We start from the raw sequence: 23,055 nt of genomic DNA, 5'->3' as shown, positions 1-23,055 counted from the left end.
GTGTGTCTGCTTGAATTTAAAAAAAGTGATCGAATCATTATCACGTTATTCCATCAATGCCACGCCATTACACGATGACGCGGCTCACCTCGAGTCTTTACCTGCATTTTACTTTGTAAGACGTGTCCGGAAGTACTACCCCGTTACCTGTTGTGTTACCTCCAACCTTGACGTTGACGCTCAGGTGCACTTTCGAACTGTCGACAAATTTACTTCCCAAAAGACGACTGCAAAAAAAAGTTTATCGCCTCAAGATGTATCAATAAGATATGTTAAATGACAGGGAAAGAGTGCAGCGATCGTTTACGAGTTGCTACGTGGGCGAACCGTGAATTGTAAGTCGTGTTTACTAAGATAGTCGTCAGCGCTCTAATGGAGGAAACAAAGTGACGTCGCCGCCACGAAAGTGACATTTATTTTCAAATGCTGAAGGGAATGGGGCCTAATATGCCAAACTCCCCCCCCCCCCCCCCCCCCTTGTTCTCAGTGTAATAGTAATCTCTTATCAATATGAGCATTCACGTTATAACTCGTTGTGGAACGTAATAATCGATTAGTTGACGTGAAGAATTGTGTTGACGATTGATTAATCATGTCTTGAAAAATAACATGACGTCATGCATGCTAACGTCGTTGACACTTATTTTGAAATGAAAAATTAATTAAAAATATATAACATATTACAATTAAACCAGTAATTGGTTGTTCATGTGGTCAAAATTACAAGAGTAGCAACATGTTGGAAGAGAGACATCAATGCGAAATTTAAAGATGACATTGGCTTTGACATGAAAGTGCTTCTGGGGTAGTCACTATGAAATGGCGGAGTGTTGGCCGACCTGGCGCTCAAGTCATGGGCAGAAAAAAAACATTTTCAGAAATAGACAGCTCACCAAAAAAAAAAAAAAAATTACCTATAATTTTAGGCAAATCAAATTTTAGGTGAAACATTTAGCAGAAATCCCCCCTTTAGCTGTCGCTATCCCCGTTTATAGTGATTGTTTTTGATGGGTTTCTACAGTATACTTACTGACTGTAACGCCCTTGCATGTGGGAAAGGAGAGCCATAGTTGCCGGTTCACGTTTTAGCTGTTTATTCATCCCCAGTCTCTCTATACTGTATTGCGGATGTTGACATGTTGCGGCTGGGTCTGCAATGTATCTCTGTTCACTGTACAAGGCATGAAAAAACACTTTTCTATAATCTGTCCCTCTCTGTGTATTTGTGTCCCGACCCTGAAGCCCGTAAGCCATGTCTGTAGGCAGCGCGGACAGCACGAAAGAAAGCTCGAGGCCTGGCAGCTACAAGCGAGGAGCGAGCCAGACCGGCAGCCGGGGGTCTTGGTCCTACGAGGAGCGCTGCGTGGACCCTGCCGAGCCAGAGCTGGAATCCCCTCAGAAAGACTCAAACGGGAAGGAGTGCGACACCTTCCTGCCTTCCTCGGCCGCGCCACCCCGTGCCACTGAAACCTGCAATCCCTGCGCTTCTCCGAAGGCTTGCGGGACTTTAATGTGTAGCGTCCTGACGTGCGGCCTGTACAGAGTTTGCCTGCGAGCCCCTTGTCTGGCGCCCAAGGAGAGCGTCCCGGAGGAACCGGAAAAGCTGAGCCTCCGCGCTGACAATCCGGCGGTGCGCCAAGAGGAGAAGGAAGACGACGCGGACTGGCTGGGCGACGTCTGCATCGGCGGTGTCAAAGTGGACAGCCCGAGGGATTACATCGATTACGACTCTGTGAAGTACGTGCCACAAACGCAGCCGTGCCATCCTTCCCTGCAGGAGGTCATACAACTGGACGACTGGGAGGACGGCGAGGAGAACGTGGACTCGCTGATCACCAAGAAGCTGCTGCAGCTCTACACCGAGTACCAGATCGAGGAGTTGGCCCGCTGCACCACGGACTCTGTGTTCCTGCGCAAGAGCAAGGCCATCAACCAGCTCATCAACTCGCTTGCCGAGGAGCACCAGATGGACGAGCAGGAGGCCGAGTGTCGGCTGGTGCGCGGCATCATCCGCATCAGCACGCGCCGGAGCAAGAAGAAGAAGCGGCCCGTCGTCTCGCGCCCGGACAGAACGCAGTCCGACAGCGGCAATGAGACCATGAGGGAGAGCAGCTCTTTTGCCTTCAGCAACAACAGTAAGTTCCAATCCTATCTCTGGCGTTTTGCATTGTGTGTTGGCATTAAACTAGCGGACTTTCGTAAGGCAAAGTTATTATGGTTTGGTTAAATCCACGTTATTGTCTTTTTTTTTGTTTTGTTAAGTTTTTCAGTGAACTTCAACTGGGAGTGGCAATAAACAACTCGAAGCAAGCGCTTCGCGTCTGTTTTCAAGAAATGTTACCTATCAATATGAAACTTCGGCTTGTTGTGAATTTAGCCCGCACCGTCCCGTAACTGACATTTTTTTCCCGCAACCCAAACTTAAAAACAAATCTGCTGAGCGACGGCTCCCTTCTCGAAAAAACTCATAAATTCACCTGAGAAGGTGTTTACATGCTCCTGTTTGGTTGGCAACACAACATTGTGGAGCAATCCCGTGTCCGAGTAGTTATGGTGACAATACACTTCAACGAAACCATAAAGTGACTTTCCCGCCATGCAAGTTGATCATTGTTTTGTTTGCTTTTGGTGCTGTTCTTTCATTCCAAGACGACTACAAATCAAATCCAAACATCCAAATATCTGAATTGACCTCCTCTGACAAGTGTGCCCGTGACATTTGGAGGAACAACGGAGGTGAGAATTGCCTTTTTATTTGTTGTCTTTTCTCTTCTTCAGATGCATCTATATCTTTATATGATGAAAAATGTACCATTCAGTTGCTTGTAGACGAGTAGTTGGGTTCCTGGAGTGTAGAAGCCACGTGCCTAGCTGCAGCCCCGTCGTCACGGTGACGAAAAGCCGTTCTCGACACGGGGCCCCCCAGTAGAGCACAAGCCCTTGTTGCAGGGCCCAGCGAGCGCACTCCAAACCCCCCCCCCCATCCCCCCCCCCCTCGCGACATCCATAACCCCGTGTTTTGCTTCCGCAGGTCGCACGTCCAGCTCTACGTCAACGAGCTACTCGCCCTCTCACACCGAGACGGACTCGTCGGGTGTCCCGCTCATTCGCACGTCTGTCAGAACATGAATCCGTCCACACGCTACAGGGGGTGAGGGTCCACCATTTACGGCAGAGTTCCGTTCCTCCAATGGCCTCTGGGTCAGCATTTTAAATGAAAAACTGACGGAATAAAAATGAGGCAGAGCAACTCTAAAATCAGACTTTGTATCCTGTTAAAAGCCATACAAAACTATGGCGTAAAAATCCGCAATTTAGCGAGGGAAATCTACTGTCGTAAATTGAGAACCCTGTGTATGTGTTCCCCACTAGTCTTTGAAGGGGCCACAATTGCGTGTGAAAGACACAACTGAACTCAGGGCTCTCTGTTTCAATATTGACTGTATATTTGTGTGTGTACCTTTTTCTTTTTATATATTGTACTGGAACTGAACGCCACATCGCCATCAGCTCACAATGGTTTTTCATCCTCCGTTTTGTCCTCCTATCTTTTTCTCCATCTAATCTATGTCTCTTCTGGTGGCTCCTGCATTCATGTGGCTTACGTATCGCGATGAAGGGAGTTGCCTGGTTCATGATAATAATCGTAACAAGTGTAAATGAAGCAAACATCAAATGTCTTTCGAATGTGGTTTTGTGGCCATGAGAATGAACAATTATGTTCTTAATATGTACAATATGTACTAAACCCTACAGTACTAGTGTACTGTACTTTTGTTTTTTAATTTTTTAAAATAATCTTTACCTCACAATATGCCAAAGATACATTCGGGAAAATAGACAAACATGCATAAACACTGTACTGCAGCTGAATTTGTCTTGAAAATCCACTCGGTCAATTGGCGGCTCTTTCTAACATTCTATTGGTTGTCTCAACTGTCAAATAAAATCCATCCCTCCAATTGGGTCCCCATGCAAAAGGCGGGGCTGGTTTCGAGGAAGTGAGAAGCTAAATCAAACCTCAGCTCCTCCATTATTGTGAAGTAGTGTAGTTATCAAAAGCATTTATCAAGAAATCGTACGTATTTTTTTCTTCTATCCTGTGTAACATACATCAAACTATATGCATAAAAAAAAAAAAGACGTCCACCAAAATTTCTCTAGAAAAAGGTCAGACATCACTTCCTTTCCGAGCTCAAGGCTTCATTCTATTGGTTGTTTCAACTGTCAATTTAACATCCATCCCTCCGGTTGGGCTGTTTCCAGGAAGTGAAGTCAGTAGCGCAGCACAAGCCAGGGCCTCCCTCATTCCTTATTGAATTATTCATCTGTCCACATTATTCACTATTGAACAATAATGGGCGACGACGAGGAGAAGTATGACGGAATGCTGCTTGTTATGGCACAGCAGCACGAAGGGGGAATACACGAGGTATTTATGTGGAAGCTATGTGATTGGAGCTAACGGTGAAAGCTAATGCGATTAGCCGGTAGCTAGCTGGCGCACACCGCCTTTACATGCATGATACACGTGTGTTGTCATTAATAAAGCTCATGTCATGTTCTGTGTGTAATTGAGAATATTTAAAAAACAGTGAAATGTGCCAAATAAAGAGACACGAAATTATATTAAAAACAAATCTAGTCAGCCATTTTGTTCTTTCATGAATTATGAATGTGTAGTACAGTATGTGTAACATGAAGTCAACTGCTGAGCTTTTAAAAGTTCTAAGGGGAAATAAATTGATAATTCCAATTCAATGACAAAGTCATGATTTTTAATAACGTGTTCTGTCTCCAGTTAGTAAATACATTTTTCAGTTTCCTGCGGCGCAAGACAGATTTTTTCACCGGTGGTGATGAAGGTGCCGCAGAGAAGGTGAGAACGGTTCCCAACGGCCATCTGGAGCATTGTTGATCACGTCTTCGTCTTATCAGGTCTTTTGTTTTATTAGCTTGTGAAGGACGCTTTCGCCCACCACAGTAAGCTGGCGAGGGAGGCCCACAGACAGAAGCAGGAGAAGGAAAAGAAGGAGAAAGACAAACGCGCCGCCCAGCTAGCCGATGTGGAAGAACGCAAGAGGAAGAGTCAGGACGCACCCAGGATTCAGGAGCTCACCGACGAGGAAGCTGAGAAACTTCAGACGGAACTGGACGAGGTATTGTTCATCTGACTCTCCCTCTTCTTCTTCTTCTTCGTCCCACACCCTCGCTAATATCTGCCACCGTGCTCGTGTGTTGTAGAAGGAGAAAGATGACGAGACGAAGGAGAAGGAAACCACGAAGGTGGACAAACCAGCAGATGATGTAGACAAAGATAAGGAGGTGAGCATATGAACATGTATGCTTACCTGCCATTAAATAGCTCCACCTCCACATACAGTTTATAAAAGAATGCTCAGTTCAAACCAGTTTGTGTCATCACATACGAGACATTGTGGCGTCAGCTGCCGGCTTCCTCGTCACAAGTTGGATTAATACGATGATAAAGGAGTGCCACAAAAACCTGGCATTTCAACAGGGGTGTGTACACTTTTTATATTCACTGTGTGTTGTGGCTGGTGAGTGATTTCACCGCCACTGTCATGTTTGTTTCTTTGGTACACAGCAAAAAAGTTCATGGGTTAATGTGACATCCTGCATGTTTTACCATAAATAAAGGTGACATTTCTTGTCCCCTTTTTAGCTTCTTGTGTCATTGCTAGATCAAAATATGTCACATATAAACGATTGTATTGATTAATTGATTGATTTATTTTAGACGAGTTAATTTAACCTACAACATAACAGGAGGGTCAATGCTAGCACTATGTTGGATTGTGCTGACTTGTAACGTGTTTCACATCCGCAGTCCGATACCGAGGAAGAGGATGAGAAGGACAAAGACAAACTGAAGCCAAACGCGGGAAACGGCGCGGACCTGCCCAGCTACAAGTGGACTCAGACGCTGTCCGAATTGGATGCGAGTATCTAAAGCTGAAAGCGCGCTCGTGACGCTCAAACACGGGCGCGTTAGTGGTCTGAACTTGTGCTCTCGCCACCCGCAGCTGACGGTGCCGTTCGACGTGAAGTTCCGCATCAAGGGCCGAGACGTGGTGGTGGACATCCAGCGGCGGTCCCTCAAGGTGGGCCTGAAGGGACACCCGCCCATCGTGGAGGGGCAGCTCTTCAACGAGGTGAAGGTGGAGGAAAGCTCCTGGCTTCTGGACGACGGCAAGGTGGTGGTCGTCCACTTGGAGAAGGTGGGCCCGTCTTGCCGCTCAGTTGCGAAGGAGCGCAAACAATAGCTGACCTGTCGTGTTGCATTACAGATTAACAAAATGGAGTGGTGGAGCAGGATCGTTGACACGGATCCGGAATTAAACACCAAGAAGATCTGCCCAGAGAACTCAAAGGTAACATCGTTTTGAAGAAAAAAACTTGGGAGTATCAACATCAAAATGTCTCATTTGCCCGCGGGACAGCTGTCCGACCTGGACGGTGAAACGCGCGGCATGGTGGAGAAGATGATGTACGACCAGCGGCAGAAGTCCATGGGCCTGCCCACGTCCGAGGAGCAGAAGAAGCAGGACATCCTTAAAAAGTATGCTTGTCCTTCCCCACAATTCCTCAAGGGGGAGTGCTAACTGTGCCGCTTGGCCTGCAGGTTCATGGCTCAGCATCCAGAGATGGACTTCTCCAAAGCCAAATTCAGCTGAGAGCTCCTGTGTGTGTATGTGTGTGCGTGTTCACCGTGATGCCTGGACGCGCCTTATTTGTTCCTCCCGTTTTCATTCACGTCCAGGTATCATGTAGTAACTCTCATCTCTGTTGGCTCGCTGTAAAGTGTTGCTTTTTTTTTCTTTTTTTTTTTTTTTTTTTTATGAATAAATCAAAGCAATGGGGTCAACTATTTATTCCCTCTGAGAGTCATTGATTTACAATCACCACGAGTGCCCTGTTGGCCCCTAAACTTGAACAAACTCTTTTTGACCATAGGTGAGCAAGCTACAGCCCATGGGTCGAATAAAAAGAGCATTTTAATCCTCAAATGCTCTGAATGAATCATACAAATGTGTTTCATTCAAGTGGATGGACTTTTTTTAATTTTATTTACTTATTTATCTTTAACCACGGGTGAGCAACCTACGGACCGCGAGTCAAATTTGACACAAAGGAACTAAATAAAACAACACTGAACTAACAAATTCCAATAAAATATCAAAAAAGTGTTCAGTCGTTGCCGGAAAGTTCCCCCCCCCCCCCCCAATCCTGCAAATGCTCTTAATTTTTCAGGAAAATGAGTGAGAAGTTTTTCCCTAAACTGAAATTGAAGTTTATTGACCAGGGGTCAGCCACTTTTGGCCCATGGGTCAAATATGGCACATTTGATCCAGCCTGCTGTGCAATTCTAAACACCAGTAAAAGAAAATTTACTGTAACCCACAGATGCTCTTAATATATAAACAAATTGTTTTAGATGCTAAGTAGCTGCATTGTTGGTGTACTCACCTTTTAATGTGTTAATTGAAGTTATTTATTTATTTATTTATTTTTTATTTTTGCCCTTTTTTTTTGCCTGTAGTAGATTGGTAGTCCTTCCCTAATATATCGCATACAAACAAGAGCACGCTTTCCTCCTTTCTCACGTGAACGCCACCGTTGACATGCGGTTCCCAACCCGGCGTGTTTCTCCCAACGAGTTAGAAGTCTTGTTTCTCACTCTAGCGCACGCTATCGTGCGGCGCCGCTAAAATGTTACTCTCGCCCGTGCGGCAGTTTGCTTACATGGGGCGCGAGGGGCCGACGTGCGTTATCTTACGCCGGCTAGCAAGTGTTCCTCGTGTGTGGAATTGCGCGTGTGGCTCCAAAACACGCCTCGGACGTCTGCGACTTTCGCAATATGATGCCTCGTTATGGACTGAAGGCCACGGCGATGTTTGGCAGCATGTTGAATATATCCATGCAAATACACGACTTTGTAAAGTTTCTTTTCTAGCAACACGAATAATTTATGTAATATTTGTAGTTGTTATTATTCCAGTTTAGGATTTTAAATGTGTTATCGTAATGTACAAACATAGAATTAGTTCGCACATTTTTTTTATCACCTAACCCATATTAATACAAGAACAAAAACACTTCCATCATATGGACATTATTACAAAAAAAAAAAAAAGGGTATCAATGAGAATGTAACATGATGCATATAATGTAATTCTTAGTTAATACTCAACTACATTACAAATTCAATACATACAATGGAATAATTACTGTTGCTTTGAACACTTTTATTAACAACGTGGTATCGCATGACACAAATTATACGCTATACTCCATTGGTTGTCCCTAACATTCTCGTATTAATGTAATACAGCCTGGAAATCATTTGCAGGCATACTTAAGGTGGTGGTGCAGGGGCCGGGTGGTGGGAAGGATGGGAGGGAGGGGAGGTTTTGTTTGAGGGCACGGAGGAGGCAGAGTCTGCTCAGCTGAGAGCAATGTCTCACCAAGGTAGCAGAATTTGTTCATTAACGAACACACACAGACATCAGAGGGACAGGCCCGAAGAGGTTCTGCAAACACACCTCCCCGCCCAGCGCTCCTCTTCAGACCATTCCAGACTCCACGGCTTGTTTTTTCGCCAGTGGACCCTCGTAAATCTCCCGCCGTGGCATCCGCCGCCACGTTGAAAATGGTGCAGCAGGCCACTTTACCTTGCTTTTTCTTTGGCTTTAATGAACAGTTAGTGCATCATGATTTCGTGCATTCATTCAATGGGCATTGTGTGTCTGATGTGCGTGCCTCTGCCACCAGGGGGCGGTGTAATGCATACACAAAGAACGGGACTCCGTAAGCTGCGATAAAGTTCGTCGTTTTTTGCAGAAGATAAAGAATGTATGCCTGTGACCGTTGTTATATTGTCTACGCCTGCCGTTGCACTGTTTGCTCAAGCGGCTAAAGGGTTATAACTAGCGCAGTACAGACGCTAGTTTCGTGAGCTCGTCCAAGTCGGTTTGCATTGTCTGTTCGCATTAAGCTAGCAGACTCGTGAGGTAAAGTGGATGCGACAACATGTCATGTACAATTTATACACCTAATAATCGTGATATTTATTCATTTATTTGCCTCGCGGTGATCCGTGACTAAAGGTGCGCACCCTGAACATGTGCCGGCCTACGTTGGGCCTCCACACGTGGGTGTCAGGCACACTCCGACAAATAAATATATTTGGAACACACACGCTTCCAAGTCAAACTCCCAATTGGCAATTAGGGAAGACCAACACAGGACCGAGGAGAAAGGTCATCATTTATTTATTTTTTAAAGGGACAAAGGCCTCAATTCAAACACACGCGCACACACATAGGACTAAAGTGCAGATGGATGTTTACAACGCAAGCCTGAGTAAAGAGCAACAGCAAACATCCTCCCCACAATGTCAGGACAAGTGCTCTTAAACATCAGCGTACAAAACGAAGCTAAATGGAAGTAAAGCTCTCAATAAATGTGTTGATTGTCTTCTTAAAGGGACAGTACATCTGTTTTCGGACACCATCAAGTCGATGAGCAGTAGTTATTCTATAACGCAGGTTCCACATTGTGTTCAAACTTAATGGAAAATTTCAAAATATGTTCTGCATATAGCTACATAGGACTCCTTCTTCAGCTTGACGGCATTCCTTACTGCTGGTGCCTCACCAACGGGTTTGGGGATCGGGAGCGGAACACGGTCCGCTCGGACCCGATGTCCCCCGCCTCCCCCCGACGTCAATGTCATCCAGGTCATAGTAATCCGTGTACAATTTGAACCATGGCAACTGGAGTTTTGTTCCATTTGTTTTTGAGCAATTTCCGTCGACTTTAGGCTTGACCTCTGAATCACGAAAATTCTCATAACATCCTTTGTTTTTGGTACCCAGATCACCAAAAGAACAGTTTGGTGTGGTCTGCTGCGCTACGCTATGTGCTATGCTATGCTACGTCCTCCCCCCTTGCCAGCTGCAGGTCACATTGCCGCTTCACTACTGTTTGCCTGTGGCCCTGTGACCCTCCAGCCTTCATTTGCACCTGGGTGAGTACCACTCCATCACCGCTGCCCCCTCTTGCCCCTCCTCCTGCGAGGTCCTGACACCCACATCGCACCCATGACGTCATGCCCCCCCCCCCCCTTGGCACCCGACCACTCAACAGACGAGTCATATCGCCTCCTGTCAGTCACACTACATGTATTTGCGCAATGCGTTTGTCACTGTGGCTATTCGATGTGATTATGAATCATGACTATATTTAATTTAGCGTTTGTATAGTCTCACATTTAATTATGAAAATGTTAACTAATAATACTGTGGCTACTGAGTGACTGTCTAGTGGTGTTTTAATTAAGTGTGGAGACACTGTGCTTAACGAATTGATAAGAGCATCTCAGAGCATCCTAACATCGTAAAGTCTTTTAATGTGCACTCTTTCAATTTTTTTCCAAAAAGAAAATAATAACATAATACAACAAAAAAAAAAATCTTAGAATCTTAAGTGGACACTTTTTGAAGCTACTCCATTCCACAAATGTATTACAATATAAAGTACAGATTATAAGGTTTAAAGTAAGTAGTACTTCAATGCAGAGTTTCATTTTTCGGTGATCTCGATTGACAACAATATTTTATACTCATATCTTAACAAAATGTAAACTTTTTAAAGCCATGTCGCTAAATAAATACAGGAGATCACTTACTCTTTCAACAACATCAAAAGGGCGTCCAAATGTTTTACAGCCCCTGTCATAAAGACTGCACTTTAATGCAGACTTTTTCAATTTCACTGATCTCTTGACAATTGACCATTTTTGACTTGTTTTTCCTAACACAACGGACACATTTTAAAGCACAGGTCTTAACAATTGTATTGCACCACCTTTGAGCATCCCGCCATCGTGAAGTGCTTTAATGCGGACCCTTTCCATTTCAACAAGGGTGTCAAAATATCTCAACCGCGTGGGAACTTTTAAAAGATATGCCCTTAACAAATGCTTTCAAACTCCTGTCATAAAGCCAGCACGTTACTGCGGACAATTTCCATTTTCAGTCATTGCTCCGTCATTGAAATTTGACACTAATACCTTCACAAAATGGACACTTATTAAAGCTACGGCGCCTGAATGTATTAGATCACCCGTCATAAAGACAGCGCTCAAATGCAGACTCTTTCGACTCTCGACGTTTGACCATTTTGAACTTGTATCTTAACAAAAAGGTTAGATTTGAAAGCTACTGTTGTGCCTTATAAACGAATTAGCCCACCTGTCAGAAAGAATTCACTTTAATGCATACTCTTTCGGTTTCGGTGATCTCTCGACAATTGACCATTTTAAAGCTATTTATTAAGAAAGTTCACACATGTTCAAAGCTACGGCGCTTGACAAATGCATTTGACCACCTTAGGGCATCCCGGCTTTACTGCAGACTTTTTCCAATTTCAGTTAACCCCTTCAACTGCTGGTAAAATGACCATGAAAGACAGCTTGGAGCAAACGGTGTTTTTAATTTATTATTAAATGACATAAATAACAACCCAAAGCGAGTTCAAATACAAATAGACAGTTATGTACATGTGCGAGGGGGGAAGGGACCCTCCCCCCCCCCACTCGCGAGGAAGGCACTTAAATCGGAAAAGGCACGTTTCCATGGAACATCACGGCGAGTTAATTTAGTTTATGTACAAACAATATACACCTGGATGTTAGCGGAAAAAACAACAACAACTGTCCCGAGCCTCAGTAGCTCTGGGCAACGGGCGCCCACGAAGCCGTCAGCCGGGCGATGGAGCTCTCGAACTGCGCGTCGCCCACCCCCACGCCCACCTCGCCCAGCCCCGGGTCGTACATGGAGGGCGGCGAGGAGACGGGCAGCGAGGACGTCAGGCCCGTGTAGGAGGAGCCCCTCAGGAACTGCGAGGTCAGACCGCCCGGGATGGACCCCGACGCCGAGCCCGACGGGGTGAGGGTGGTGCCCGCCACGGACCACAAACTGGGGTACTGACTAGAAATCAGAAATTTGAGCATTCATTTGGCGAGATTTTGTAAAAAAAAACAACAACAAAAATGTTGTGTTTAATTGCAGGTTTGGCCTCACCTGGAGTTGGACGTGGCGTTGGTGGTGTGGGACAGGGTGCCCATGCCTGTGGAGTTTGGGATCTGGAGGGCGGACCAGCTGTCGTGGGCTGGCGCCAGGGTACCGGAGGTGTTGTCCATGTAGTTGTCTGTGAGGGGGCGGACGCAAAACCCGAGTCATCCAAATTGGATTTGAAGTAAAAAGTAGGAAGGCGGTAAGGGTCCTACTGGTAGCGGAGGCGCGGTGGGGGTAGTGGCCGGGGTACGGGCTGGCCCGGTGGCTCCTCAGGCCCGAGTAGCGCTCGCAGTACGAGCCCGACGAGTGGCCCGCCGTGCCGCTGAACTGCGGCGGGCTGCTGCTGGGGCAGATGGGGCTCTGACCCGGCAGGAACCAACCTCCCACTGTCGGATTAGACGTCACCGGGTTAACTTTCGTCCGGTTTGTTTTTCCCGATTTTTTCCGAGTCGGCCTTCGGGAGACTCACGTTGGGAGTAGCCGGACTGCTGACTGTCGACGCCGTGGTCGGGCAGGTCCTTGTGATCACTTCTGGAATTACAGAAGAGCCTTCACATAGCCTGAAGCAAGTGTGGACCCAACCTTTTCTTGAGCCAAGGATTTGACATTAATGTCAAAAATGTCCCCAAAAAAATAAAGATATACGGTGGTTTATATAAGGACCGGGCCCTTCCGCAAATAGCAACAATCAGCAAATAACTGATGCTCACTATCATCGCCATGATTTTTTTTTTTCCAAATAAAAATAAATAAGTGTGAATATGCGGAGAGCCACTGAAGTAATGATCTCGATAATAATCTCAATTTACTCCCAATTTTGTTGAAAACAAACTTTTCTATTGTGTGAATGGGGACGGGTGGATATAAAGGTTCATTAGCGGAAGAACATGAAATTGTTCTGCGGGTCACGGTATGTCGCGGGCATGAGACAGATGAACAAAGAGGCATTCTTTTGTGGTAAATAAGAAGGATTTATCCGACGAATGAAGTGGAATTGGATCGTCGATAGATGAAATCCAATATGGAATTATTGCACCAATGAATTGGAATTGGACCGTTTTGCACGGCACAGGATGAGCTGACTTTTCTGCAGGTCCTACCTTTCTTTGGCGTCCAGGAAGGCCTTGGCGAAAGGGTTGTGCTTTATCTTCAGGGCTGTAATCTGTAAAAGAAGTTTTGTATTTTTTTTGGGGGGGGGATTCATTTGAAGGAGGCTTTCCTACTAGCGGACCTCTTCATTCTGGTAAGCGGTGACGGCGATGAACTGCGTCTCCGGGAAAGACTGGCTGCTGATCATCTTCTGGATGCCGCCCACCTTCACGATGTGAATCCTGGGCTCGTATTTGTGTAAGGAGTTGAGCATAATCTGAGAAAATAAAAATTAAAAAGAAAATTTAAAAAATCACAACCAGGGCCGTAAATGGCTGCTTTTCTGACTGCCCCCCCCCCCCCACCCCCCTTTCCCCCCTTCCTTACCTGCCCCCCGCCGTTGAGCTTGTTTGACAGCTTGACTTTGCTGAACGACACGGGCGCCTTCATCCAGTGCGCGCCGAAGTTGGGCGAGTCCGGGTGGATGTAGACGCAGCTGGGGCTTTGCGGCTCCGGCTTGCCGCCGGGCACCCACTCGCCGTTCACGTACTTCCAGCGGTTGTTGTCGGCCGCCACGAAGTCCAGCAAAACCGAATACATGGCGTTGGGGTCCAGGCCGCTCACGCTGGCCCTGAGCACCGGGAACATACGCCTGCGGGGGTTGGGGGGGGGGGAACCAAAATCCGGTAAGACGCGCAATTATCCAAATGTGTTGCATTACAATTATTATTATTTATAATAATAATATTATTATGATTTTTTTTTTCTCCCAGTTTGGGACGTAAATTCACTGCTTTGGATGGAGAAATGACCCTGCGTAAAATCGGGGCCCCTACCGTCCGGTTTTGGTGACGATCATCTCGTTGGTCAACTCCTTGAACTTGTTCCACAAGTCGGCGTCCTCCAGCGCCAGTTTAATATCCCTCTCGGACGCGTCGCCCTTCTCGCTGCCCTTCTGGAACTCGCTCTCCACGGCGCTCAGGAGGTGCTCCAGGCGCTGGTCCGCGTTCGACGACGAGCTCATATTTCCGCTTGAACGACGCACGCCGCGCACACCCAGCAGATCCCAGGTACTGTCTGCGCACACTCGCGAGGGCCCCGAGATTTTAAGGGCCCCTCGGGACCGCGCAGGAGGTGTTGGGGGGGGGGGGGGCGTGGCTTAGGGGGAGCCCACCTACGGTGTCCGAACCCGCCCGCACACCACCACATTCCCCCAATTTTTAATACCGCGATTTCATAATCAACCCCCTCCATTGACAAAAACGCAACATTTGCCGCCTTAGGATTTTGGGGGGTTAATAGCAGGAAATCGGGATGAATCTTGCAGTATTTACAGAGACAAAGGAAGGGGAAGTGTTGCCTTTGAACTCGGTTGTATATTTGCAAATAGTGCTAATCTTTTGTTGTCTCAAATCCACATGGGAGAGAAGTAAAAGGGGGGCAAAGGGGGGGTGGGGGGGGGGGACAAGGAGGTGTTTACTGAGCTCGGGCCATTAGTGCTTTGGGCCCGCTTGCGGCATGTGTGCGTGCCGGGATGGCCTGCAAGTGATGCCCGCATTTGCATAATGGGCCCGCAGCCTGGCTCGCTCACGCGCATGCGCAATATTAGAGCTGATGACCCAAAGCCGTCAGGCAAAAGTCGCGATAGAAGGTCTTAAAAAAATCGACAGCCTTTTAAAACCACCATTTCCCCTCCAGAATATTTTTACTACGATATGTTATGACGCTACAACTACAAAAAAAAAAAAAAAAAAACCATAAATAAAATTATGTGGGTGAAAACTGTAATAATTTCATGAAATGGGAGTTTCTGAAATTTGCAGGTTTTTAATTTATTATTTAAAAAACATGTCATAAATGTTATTCAAATGCATTATGTAATGTAAAAATAGGATAAGGGATAATAGGATAATAGATACATTATAAGAAAATGTTTAAAGCAGTATTTTGACTGCTTTCAGTATTATGCAAATTAGCAATCAGTCTTCTGCAGTGGGTTTTCGAAATTCGAATCAATTACCAAATACATTCATTTTTTTACAGGTGTGCTTGCATCCTTTCAAATGTGTAACTATGTTGTTATTATTATTATTACTTTCAACATTTTCATAAGTAAATCGATACCCCTGCAGTAAAAAAATAAATAAATCATTCATTCATGATTTTTTAAATTAAAAAAATAATAATTTGCGTATATTTGTAACCACTTTCATGTAACTATTTGTATTTTATGAATATAAATAAATACAAATGTGTGCAACAGAAACATATAGATTAACACAATATATATATTTTTATCATACATAAATACACAATTTCTTATCAGGTAATACTGGTACATCTCAGTAGATGAGAATATAATATAATATAATAGAAAAGTTAGTCATTTCAAATCAAAAGTAAATCTCGTTGAATAATTACCCATATAGGAAAATACTTTTCAAAAGGCCAATTGCTACCTTACTTTTATATGAAATATCATTTTGATTGTCCCTTATGTCATCTTCTAATTTATAAGGTGATTAGTTTTGGTGTTTTTTGTTTTTTTTAGCTATAAACTATAATCGTAAATTATTTTTATAAAAAGCATGAGATATTTCACTCTGTATGTGTGTGTGTGTAAGAAAATGGAAGAACAGGCTCAGGTAATATACAACTTAATAATGCTAAATGTGACAACAAGCATCCATTTTATCACAACCAAATGTAATTAAAAAAAAAAAACATTTGAAATTGTCAATGTTATCCTGATAAGCTGCTGTAGACCACGACTCACGCCCAAACGCTCACACGCAGACAAACCGATTCGCCGCACGAGTAACTTGAGACGCAAGCTGGGTCACGGACTGATTTAAACGCGCAAGTCAAGGCACCACTGTAACGTTTTACGTCGCATTATTTTCATCTGTCTGAGCTCCATGTAATATAGTTGATAGCGTCTTAATGGCACGCTACGCGGCCCGTCTTCCTGCGTGGTTGTACTTGGAATTGAGTTGAGGGGGGTGGGGGGTGGGGGGGGGGCCTCTGGAGCGTGACTGCCTCTTTACTGCGCCACCTCCTCCACTTCTACGGACGCCGTAAATGTAAAGGGGACCTCTCACACCTTCGCATCCCGTATCCTCTTTTTATCCCCCCCCCCCCCCCCCCCCCCCCACCAACCCCCACCCAAGCCCCTTAACCCCTGCACTCCGTCTGCGTGTGTTTTTATTTTGGTGACTTGAGAGGTAGGACGTGTTAAAGTACCATAGGAACACACACGTACACACACTTTCCGGAAGCTACCGATGTACGTCAAGGCTGAGTCACGTGTTCCCATAGCGACAAAACAACATCCTGCCCCGAGGGAGGTAACCCTCCAAAGACTCTTGGACTAGAGCCAAACACGTACCTGAGAGTCCCATACTTGTTGCATTATTGTTTTACATCCTTTCTTTTTCGTAGACCTATAACCACCTGCAAAAGTACAACCCCAATTCCAATGAAGTTGGGGCGTTGTGTTAAACATAAATAAAAACTGAATACAATGATTTGCAAATCATTTTCAACCTATATTTAATTGAACACACTACCAAGACAAGATATTTAATGTTCAAACTGATTGACTTGACAGTTTTTTAGCAAATAATCATTCACTTCGAATTTTATGGCTGCAAGACATTCCAAAAAAGCGTGGCAAAAAAGACGGAGAAAGTTGAGGAATGCTCATCAAACACCTGTTTGGAACGTCCCACAGGTGAACAGGCTCATTGGGAACAGGTGGGTGCCATGATTGGGTAGAAAAGGAGCTTCCCTGAATTGCTCAGTCGTTCACAAGCAAAGATGGGGCGAGCTTCACCTCTTTGTGAACAAGTGCGTGAGAAAATAGTCGAACAGTTGAAGGACAATGTTGCTCAACGTACAATTGCAAGGAATTTAGGGATTTCATCATCTCCGGTCTATAATATCATCAAAAGGTTCAGAGAATCTGGAGAAATCACTGCATGTCAGCGACAAGGCCGAAAACCAACATTGAATGCCCGTGACCTTCGATCCCTCAGGCGGCACTGCATCAAAAACCGACGTCAACGTGTAAAGGATATCGCCACGTGGGCTCAGGAACACTTCAGAAAACCAATGTCAGTAAATGCAGTTCGGCGCGACATCCGTAAGTGCAACTTGAAACTCTACTATGCAAAGCAAAAGCCATTTATCAACAACACCCAGAAACGCCGCCGGCTTCTCTGGGCCCGAGCTCATCTAAGATGGCCTGATGCAAAGCGGAAAAGTGTTCTGTGGTCCGATGAGTCCACATTTCAAATTGTTTTTGGGAATTGTGGACGTCGTGTCCTCCGGGCCAAAGAGGAAAAGAACCATCCGGACTGTTATGGACGCATAGTTCAAACGCGAGCATCTATGGTGGTATGGGGCTGTGTTAGTGCCAATGGCATGGGTAACTTTCATGCTGAAAGGTACGTACAGCTTTTGGAGAAACATATGCTGCCATCCAAGCAAGGTCTTTTTCATGGACGCCCCTGCTTATTTCAGCAAGACAATTCCAAACCACATTCTGCACGTGTTACAACAGCGTGGCCTCGTAGTAAAAGAGTGCGGGTACTAGACTGGACTAGACTCCTAATACCAGCACAATAACCAACATTAAAATACAGTAGATAGCAGGCCTAAGTGTTCATCGCAAACAAAACGATTTAATATTATTGTACGCCACTGTGACATATAAAGTTGTGCCGTTTTGGTGAAACGTTACCTGGAGGTTTCCCTCTCACACACGTTTAGTGAGCGGGCGGCACCGCGAGGGTTAAAGCGACGTGGAGTCGTGGCTCGGCCGAGCGGCGGCACAGCGGCACCCGGGTGCGAAATATTGCAGAGGTCTGGTGCTTGACAAAGAGACACTCATAAGCATGCATATTTTCCAGAGGACTCCGCCGGCCAAAATAAATCAACACAGCCAGAGGGATGAGTCAGGACCCTCAAGACGGACAACAGGTACAAAAAACAAAAACAAAAAAAACACTCCGGCGGGTATAAAAGATCCTCGCCGCACAAAACAATCTTCATTTTTCATTCTCATCTTGCTTCCAGGGCCGTAGCTAATTTCTTTAAGTACTGAAGCCACCCTCGTCCGCCCCCCCAGTAACAGTCACACGCCCTTACATTATTTCATCTTTACTTTTTAAAAACACACAATTGCTATCATCTTTACTGAATTATAGTGCAAATTATGCCCAAATGATGTACAGTCATATTGGTACTATTTTAATCATAGTAGTGTGAACATTATTTTTGTATTCAATACGATACATTTTTTATTTTATAAAATATGTAGTCAATACAAATGCAAATGTTAACAGAATTTAGTATTATTATTATTATTTTTTTTTTACATTGTATTCCATACAATAAAAATTTTACCAAAAATGTATTTATTTTTAAATACATTTAGTACTACCAAAGTATGAGCAAAATATTTTATTGTAAAAAAAATTCTTTTATTAAATTGCAAAATGCAGTATTTTTATTATTATTATTATTCAAATGTCTTACGCTGCAATGTTTTTACCCTTTTTTTTGTTTTGGTCTTTGTTTTAATGACATTGTTTACTGTGACTTCGAGAAAAGGGACCCAAAACAGAAAGCCAAACACTCTGTGCTCACTTCTCACAACACACACACACACACACACACACGCACGCACGCACGCACACAGAAACACACACACCGAGCTCGATGCGGATTGAGCCCCCCGAGCTTTCGTCTGTCGCTTTTGCGTTTCCACTTCAAGTTCAGGAAATCTAAACTTACCTCTCCTTTGAAAGGGATAAAAAGAATTAGTGGGTTCAGTAATTAGCCCCCCGCCACCCAACGCCGGCCCCCAGCGGCCCGCATCTCGGGGTCCCTGCGGTGGGACCCCTCGGGACCTTTGGCATGCTAACGTCGCCGGCCTCGGCTTTTTTTTTTTTTGGGCACTGCTGGGGAAAAAGTCTAATGTTAAAGCATCAACGTGCAATTTGAATGATTATTCAAATCAAATGAATATACGATAAGTGACCTTGACAACGCTGTAAAAAGCGGGTCAAATTGACCCATGTTAAAGTCCAAGAATGTAAAAGTATTTTACAAATGGAAAAGAAATAGGATAAAACTTGTCTGGTTACCTTGTTGTTGTTTTTTTTAGATAGTTTCTTCTTCTTCTCCATTTCATGATAAATGTACGTAAAATATTTGTTTTAATTCATCTTTTTTTATGACTTAAACATGGGTCACATTGACCCATGAACATTTTTGGCGTACCATAGAAACAAATACAGGAGGGTTAGGGAAGTGCTACAACCAGCAAATAATTATCTTAAAAGGACAGAAGATATATTTACTATTATAAATTGCGAGCATAGTAATATATATTTAACAGTCTTTAATATACCTCAAACATTATATTTTGGTTATATAAGTTTATTTCACTTTTCTTTTTTTTGCACACCAAATATGTTAATGGCTCAATGAGAAAGACATTTTTAAAATTGTTTTAAAATATATATCATTAAAAGAAGAAAATACCAAGTTAGTCGAATGAGTTCTACAAATGAATATTTTTGTAATAAACATTTATGAACATACCTACTGTCTTTTAATGTTAGTCATTGCGGTGGGAGATTTTTCCAGGTTGTACGTGAACCGCCGCTTTATGAGATCACCGTCGAAGTAATAGAATAAAAGTTAATGGTTTTTTTTTTTGGGTTTTTTTTACTGCCATTTTTTTTTTGCAGGTGTGTTTTAGCCTCTGTTATTCACCCTGTTGCTGTTGCCTGATGTAAATATGAGCAGCTGAAGTCAGCAGACACCAGTGTGTGAGAAAACACAGTTAACCCCCCCCCCCCACACACACACACACACACCTCCCCCCCCCCCCTCGGTCATGTGTGCGCGCACACACACAGACACACACACACATCTGCAACCATGCACGATGATATCACACTTCGGAGGCCCGCATGACGCGAGGGTCCAAGGAAGACATGGGCAAATATGAGTAGATATTAATCACGAGTAGACTTTTATATCATCCCACCAGTGGGAGTGGTGGTGGTGGGCTTGGGTGAATGGGGTTGGGGGGTGTGGCGGGGGCGGGGGCAGAGGGGGATCAAAAGGCCACTTTGCACCGACAAACAGTAAGTGTTAAAGGACGGCATGATGAAGGCGCCGCCGGGCGGCCGACGTTATTTGCTCACAGGACGTGTGACTTGAGAGCCGCCGCCTCCGCCGGCACTTCCTCACTTCTGGAAATGCACAATTAAAATGAGGAGATGTTTCACGCAAGACGCCGTCGCCTCGACTCGCCGGGACAATGAGCTGTGACCGGCGAACCCCCTTTTCCTACCTTGAGAAGCAATAAAAAATGAAAAATCTCTTGTAGGTGTTTGGCAAAACACAAGGGAAATTGCTCAAAATGGCTGACTTCCTGTTCAAATTCAGGCATGGGTCCTTGAGACTTTTCCGTGCCACCGGTCATGATCCATATGTCCACCCAATTTCGTGTACGTCAGTAAAACATGGTGTCGGAGGCACAAACATTTTTTTTCCTAGCTTTCCAAAAATCTTCAAAATAAGCAAGGCCCAACGTCTTCCCGTCTGATCTGCTTCAAACCAAAATGGGCGATTTCCTGTTCAATTTCGGACATGGTTTCTTAAGAGTTTTTCGTGCGTCCTACTATGATAGACATGTCCACCAAATTTTGCATGGATGGGTGAAACTAATGCCGGGGAGGGGGGGGGGGGGGGGCGGCCCCAGAGAGGCAGCCGGCGCCTGCCAGGGCCGTAGCAAGGAAGATTTGGGATGTTTGAGGATGAGGGACGGGTGGGGTGGGGTGGAGTGAAGGGAAAGGAAGGGGGTCGGGGTGGGGGCGGGGGCGGGGGGGGGGGTGGCGGGGTGGCCGCACACCGCACCGTAAAGCGGAGGAGGTAAACAAAGGGGGCCGACCTGCTTTTACTGCCTTCCCACGCCAGCTGATTGAAAAGTGTTACCTGGAATATGGCGAGCGGTCCCCCTCGCACCCCCCACAGCCAATGTGAATGCAGGCACAGGGTCCCAGGTGTACAAATAGCAAACAGTGGGGGCACATCAAAGGCTCTCATTAAAAGACAATAGATGAATCATCCACCCCCCCCCCCCCCAAGACCCGCCGTCCCCACCTACGGGCCCTGTGTTACTGCCCCCTTCTGTTCAAGTACACTTCATTAGAATGTGTGCATCACGTGAGTAAAACAGAACGAAATGAGTAACGCTTTAAAGGAAGCCAAATTTGGTAAGCACACACGGCGCCCTATGATGAGACCATGTGACGTCTCCCAGCCAATCGGTGATGAAAGGGCCACTGATAAGGATGAAACTAAATATATTTTTGGCGTCATTTTTTTTTCAAACCTAATGATGAGGATTGAACATTTAGAATTTTAAAAATGAAATGTAAAAATATATTATATTACAATTATTGATGAAAAAGTGCAAATATTATGCATTTGAACATATGAATATAAATGCATTTTAAATTACACTACAGTGTCATCATTTTTTTTAACCACCATTTTTTTCCAGTTCCAATTTGAACTATTCTTTTGTTATTATTCTTCTTCTTATTTTTTCATTAAAATAAAAGGAGCTTAGCATAGTTGACTGTTGACTGACATAGTATTATGATGTATTTTTTTAAAAATAATATTTTGTTCGAAAAAGTTAAGTCAGTTGAGCGAATTTGGTTGTCCAATATAGTCAATAAAAATGACTCCTGATCATGTTCAATTTGTTTTTGAATTGTCTAACATTGTTTCAATCAGTGATGAGAGTTCACTTTCATTGGGTATTTGTTTGGGTGGTACTTGGTGTAAAAACATTGAAAAGGCGCTGGTATAGATAATATAGATAAGAAAAATGTATTAGTAGGATTGAAGCTTCCTCATAAGTCGGAAAACTAGCATCGCTTTCGTCGACATTCGGACTCCCGTGTCCTGCTGATTTGGGATTAACTCCGTGTTTGCGTTCGGCCACCGGGCCCATCCGTCCGCCCCGGGAAAAGGCGACGGGACGACGCGGCGTTCTTCTCGGCGGACGCGCGGCCAACGGTCGGCCGCAGCTTTGATGGACGGACGCCTCTTTGTAGTGGAGGCCTGGAGATGGCCTGTTAGTAAAAGTCAGGGCCTTAAACGGCATCCTCTAACAGGAAGCAGTTTACACGGTGACGCTCAACCTGCCCGCGGCCCTCTATTGTCCCCCCGCCCCCACCTCCCGGCCCCTCTCACCCGAGGGAGGCCGCATCCCCACTTCATTATCATTTCCATAAGAAAGGAGCGGTAATTGCCCCTTTTCTTCTGCTGCCCCTTCATCTTGGACTGGCTCCTCACAGCCGCTACCTTTTTCTTCTTCTGCTCTTTTTAAAGCATCCGCTCACACTCTGGCAAGCCAAGTCCGAGCTGAGAAAGCAGTACACGTAAACAACTGAGATAAGGTGGTTGCACAAGTGTGCACACCCTCTTGTCACTGGGAATGTGGCTGTGTTCGGAATGAACCAATCGCATTCAAACGCATGTTAAATGGCACCAGATTAAGTGTTTCTGATTAACATCAAAGAAAGTTCAGCTGTTCTGTTTGGCTTTCATCGGTGTTTTCACTCAAACAAATGAACTTTTTTGGAGGGTTAATCTGAGGGACCTTAAACGCTGGCATGTACACGCTGACTCCCATTTAACATGAGTTTGAATGTGACCGATCGATTCTGATTCACGGTCACATCCCCAGTTATAAGAGGGTGTGCACACTTGTGCAACCACATTATTGCAGTTGATCCTTTTGATTTGCCCTCTTGAAAAGTTTTGT

At 44.9% G+C, this 23,055-nt stretch overlaps 3 protein-coding genes across 4 annotated transcripts; 2 read left to right on the top strand and 1 right to left on the bottom strand.

Annotated features, from left to right (window-relative positions):
* The first annotated feature begins 160 nt into the window (after positions 1 to 160).
* Positions 161 to 4,099, top strand: kdf1b (keratinocyte differentiation factor 1b). Its single transcript, XM_061665428.1, has 4 exons — positions 161 to 335; positions 1,243 to 2,135; positions 2,650 to 2,736; positions 3,032 to 4,099. Exons 2-4 carry the CDS (start codon positions 1,253 to 1,255, stop codon positions 3,127 to 3,129), a joined length of 1,068 nt encoding a protein of 355 aa, XP_061521412.1. The 5' UTR covers positions 161 to 335; positions 1,243 to 1,252; the 3' UTR covers positions 3,130 to 4,099.
* Positions 4,100 to 4,255: 156 nt separating this feature from the next.
* nudc (nudC nuclear distribution protein) lies at positions 4,256 to 6,894 on the top strand. Of its 2 annotated transcripts, none has more exons than XM_061665429.1 (9): positions 4,256 to 4,432; positions 4,802 to 4,879; positions 4,956 to 5,159; positions 5,245 to 5,325; positions 5,852 to 5,962; positions 6,048 to 6,242; positions 6,312 to 6,395; positions 6,465 to 6,583; positions 6,647 to 6,894. In XM_061665429.1, the coding sequence occupies exons 1-9, from the start codon at positions 4,358 to 4,360 to the stop codon at positions 6,696 to 6,698; spliced, it is 999 nt and encodes a 332-aa protein (XP_061521413.1). In that variant the 5' UTR covers positions 4,256 to 4,357; the 3' UTR covers positions 6,699 to 6,894. The 2 variants fall into 2 exon arrangements, with proteins under 2 accessions (XP_061521413.1, XP_061521415.1); XM_061665431.1 differs by having other exon boundaries at positions 4,342 to 4,432; positions 4,985 to 5,159.
* Positions 6,895 to 11,752: 4,858 nt separating this feature from the next.
* tbxta (T-box transcription factor Ta) lies at positions 11,753 to 14,217 on the bottom strand. The gene is made up of 8 exons (XM_061665618.1): positions 14,030 to 14,217; positions 13,581 to 13,845; positions 13,336 to 13,470; positions 13,205 to 13,266; positions 12,574 to 12,635; positions 12,317 to 12,490; positions 12,111 to 12,237; positions 11,753 to 12,017 (listed from the first exon to the last, which is right to left on the bottom strand). The coding sequence occupies exons 1-8, from the start codon at positions 14,215 to 14,217 to the stop codon at positions 11,753 to 11,755; spliced, it is 1,278 nt and encodes a 425-aa protein (XP_061521602.1).
* Between the last annotated feature and the right edge of the window lie 8,838 nt (positions 14,218 to 23,055).

This window comes from Phycodurus eques, chromosome 20 (genome assembly GCF_024500275.1).
Source record: "Phycodurus eques isolate BA_2022a chromosome 20, UOR_Pequ_1.1, whole genome shotgun sequence".
Lineage (NCBI taxonomy): Eukaryota > Metazoa > Chordata > Actinopteri > Syngnathiformes > Syngnathidae > Phycodurus > Phycodurus eques.
The sequence above is the reverse complement of the archived record's forward strand: the minus strand, read 5'-3'. Positions and strand labels throughout refer to the sequence as shown.

What these genes read in the sequence shown, in the direction of transcription:
- kdf1b (XM_061665428.1), top strand. Translation starts at nt 1,253, where the DNA reads ATGTCTGTAGGCAGCGCGGACAGCACGAAAGAAAGCTCGAGGCCTGGC. An exon ending in TTTTGCCTTCAGCAACAACA is followed by an intron (nt 2,136 to 2,649) that starts GTAAGTTCCAAT and finishes TTTCATTCCAAG; the next exon opens with ACGACTACAAATCAAATCCA. An exon ending in CATTTGGAGGAACAACGGAG is followed by an intron (nt 2,737 to 3,031) that starts GTGAGAATTGCC and finishes TTGCTTCCGCAG; the next exon opens with GTCGCACGTCCAGCTCTACG.
- nudc (XM_061665429.1), top strand. Translation starts at nt 4,358, where the DNA reads ATGGGCGACGACGAGGAGAAGTATGACGGAATGCTGCTTGTTATGGCA. An exon ending in ATGAAGGTGCCGCAGAGAAG is followed by an intron (nt 4,880 to 4,955) that starts GTGAGAACGGTT and finishes TTGTTTTATTAG; the next exon opens with CTTGTGAAGGACGCTTTCGC. An exon ending in TTCAGACGGAACTGGACGAG is followed by an intron (nt 5,160 to 5,244) that starts GTATTGTTCATC and finishes CGTGTGTTGTAG; the next exon opens with AAGGAGAAAGATGACGAGAC.
- tbxta (XM_061665618.1), bottom strand. Translation starts at nt 14,217, where the DNA reads ATGAGCTCGTCGTCGAACGCGGACCAGCGCCTGGAGCACCTCCTGAGC. An exon ending in ATCGTCACCAAAACCGGACG is followed by an intron (nt 13,846 to 14,029) that starts GTAGGGGCCCCG and finishes CAACCCCCGCAG; the next exon opens with GCGTATGTTCCCGGTGCTCA. An exon ending in CCACCGCGCCTCCGCTACCA is followed by an intron (nt 12,238 to 12,316) that starts GTAGGACCCTTA and finishes GCCCCCTCACAG; the next exon opens with ACAACTACATGGACAACACC.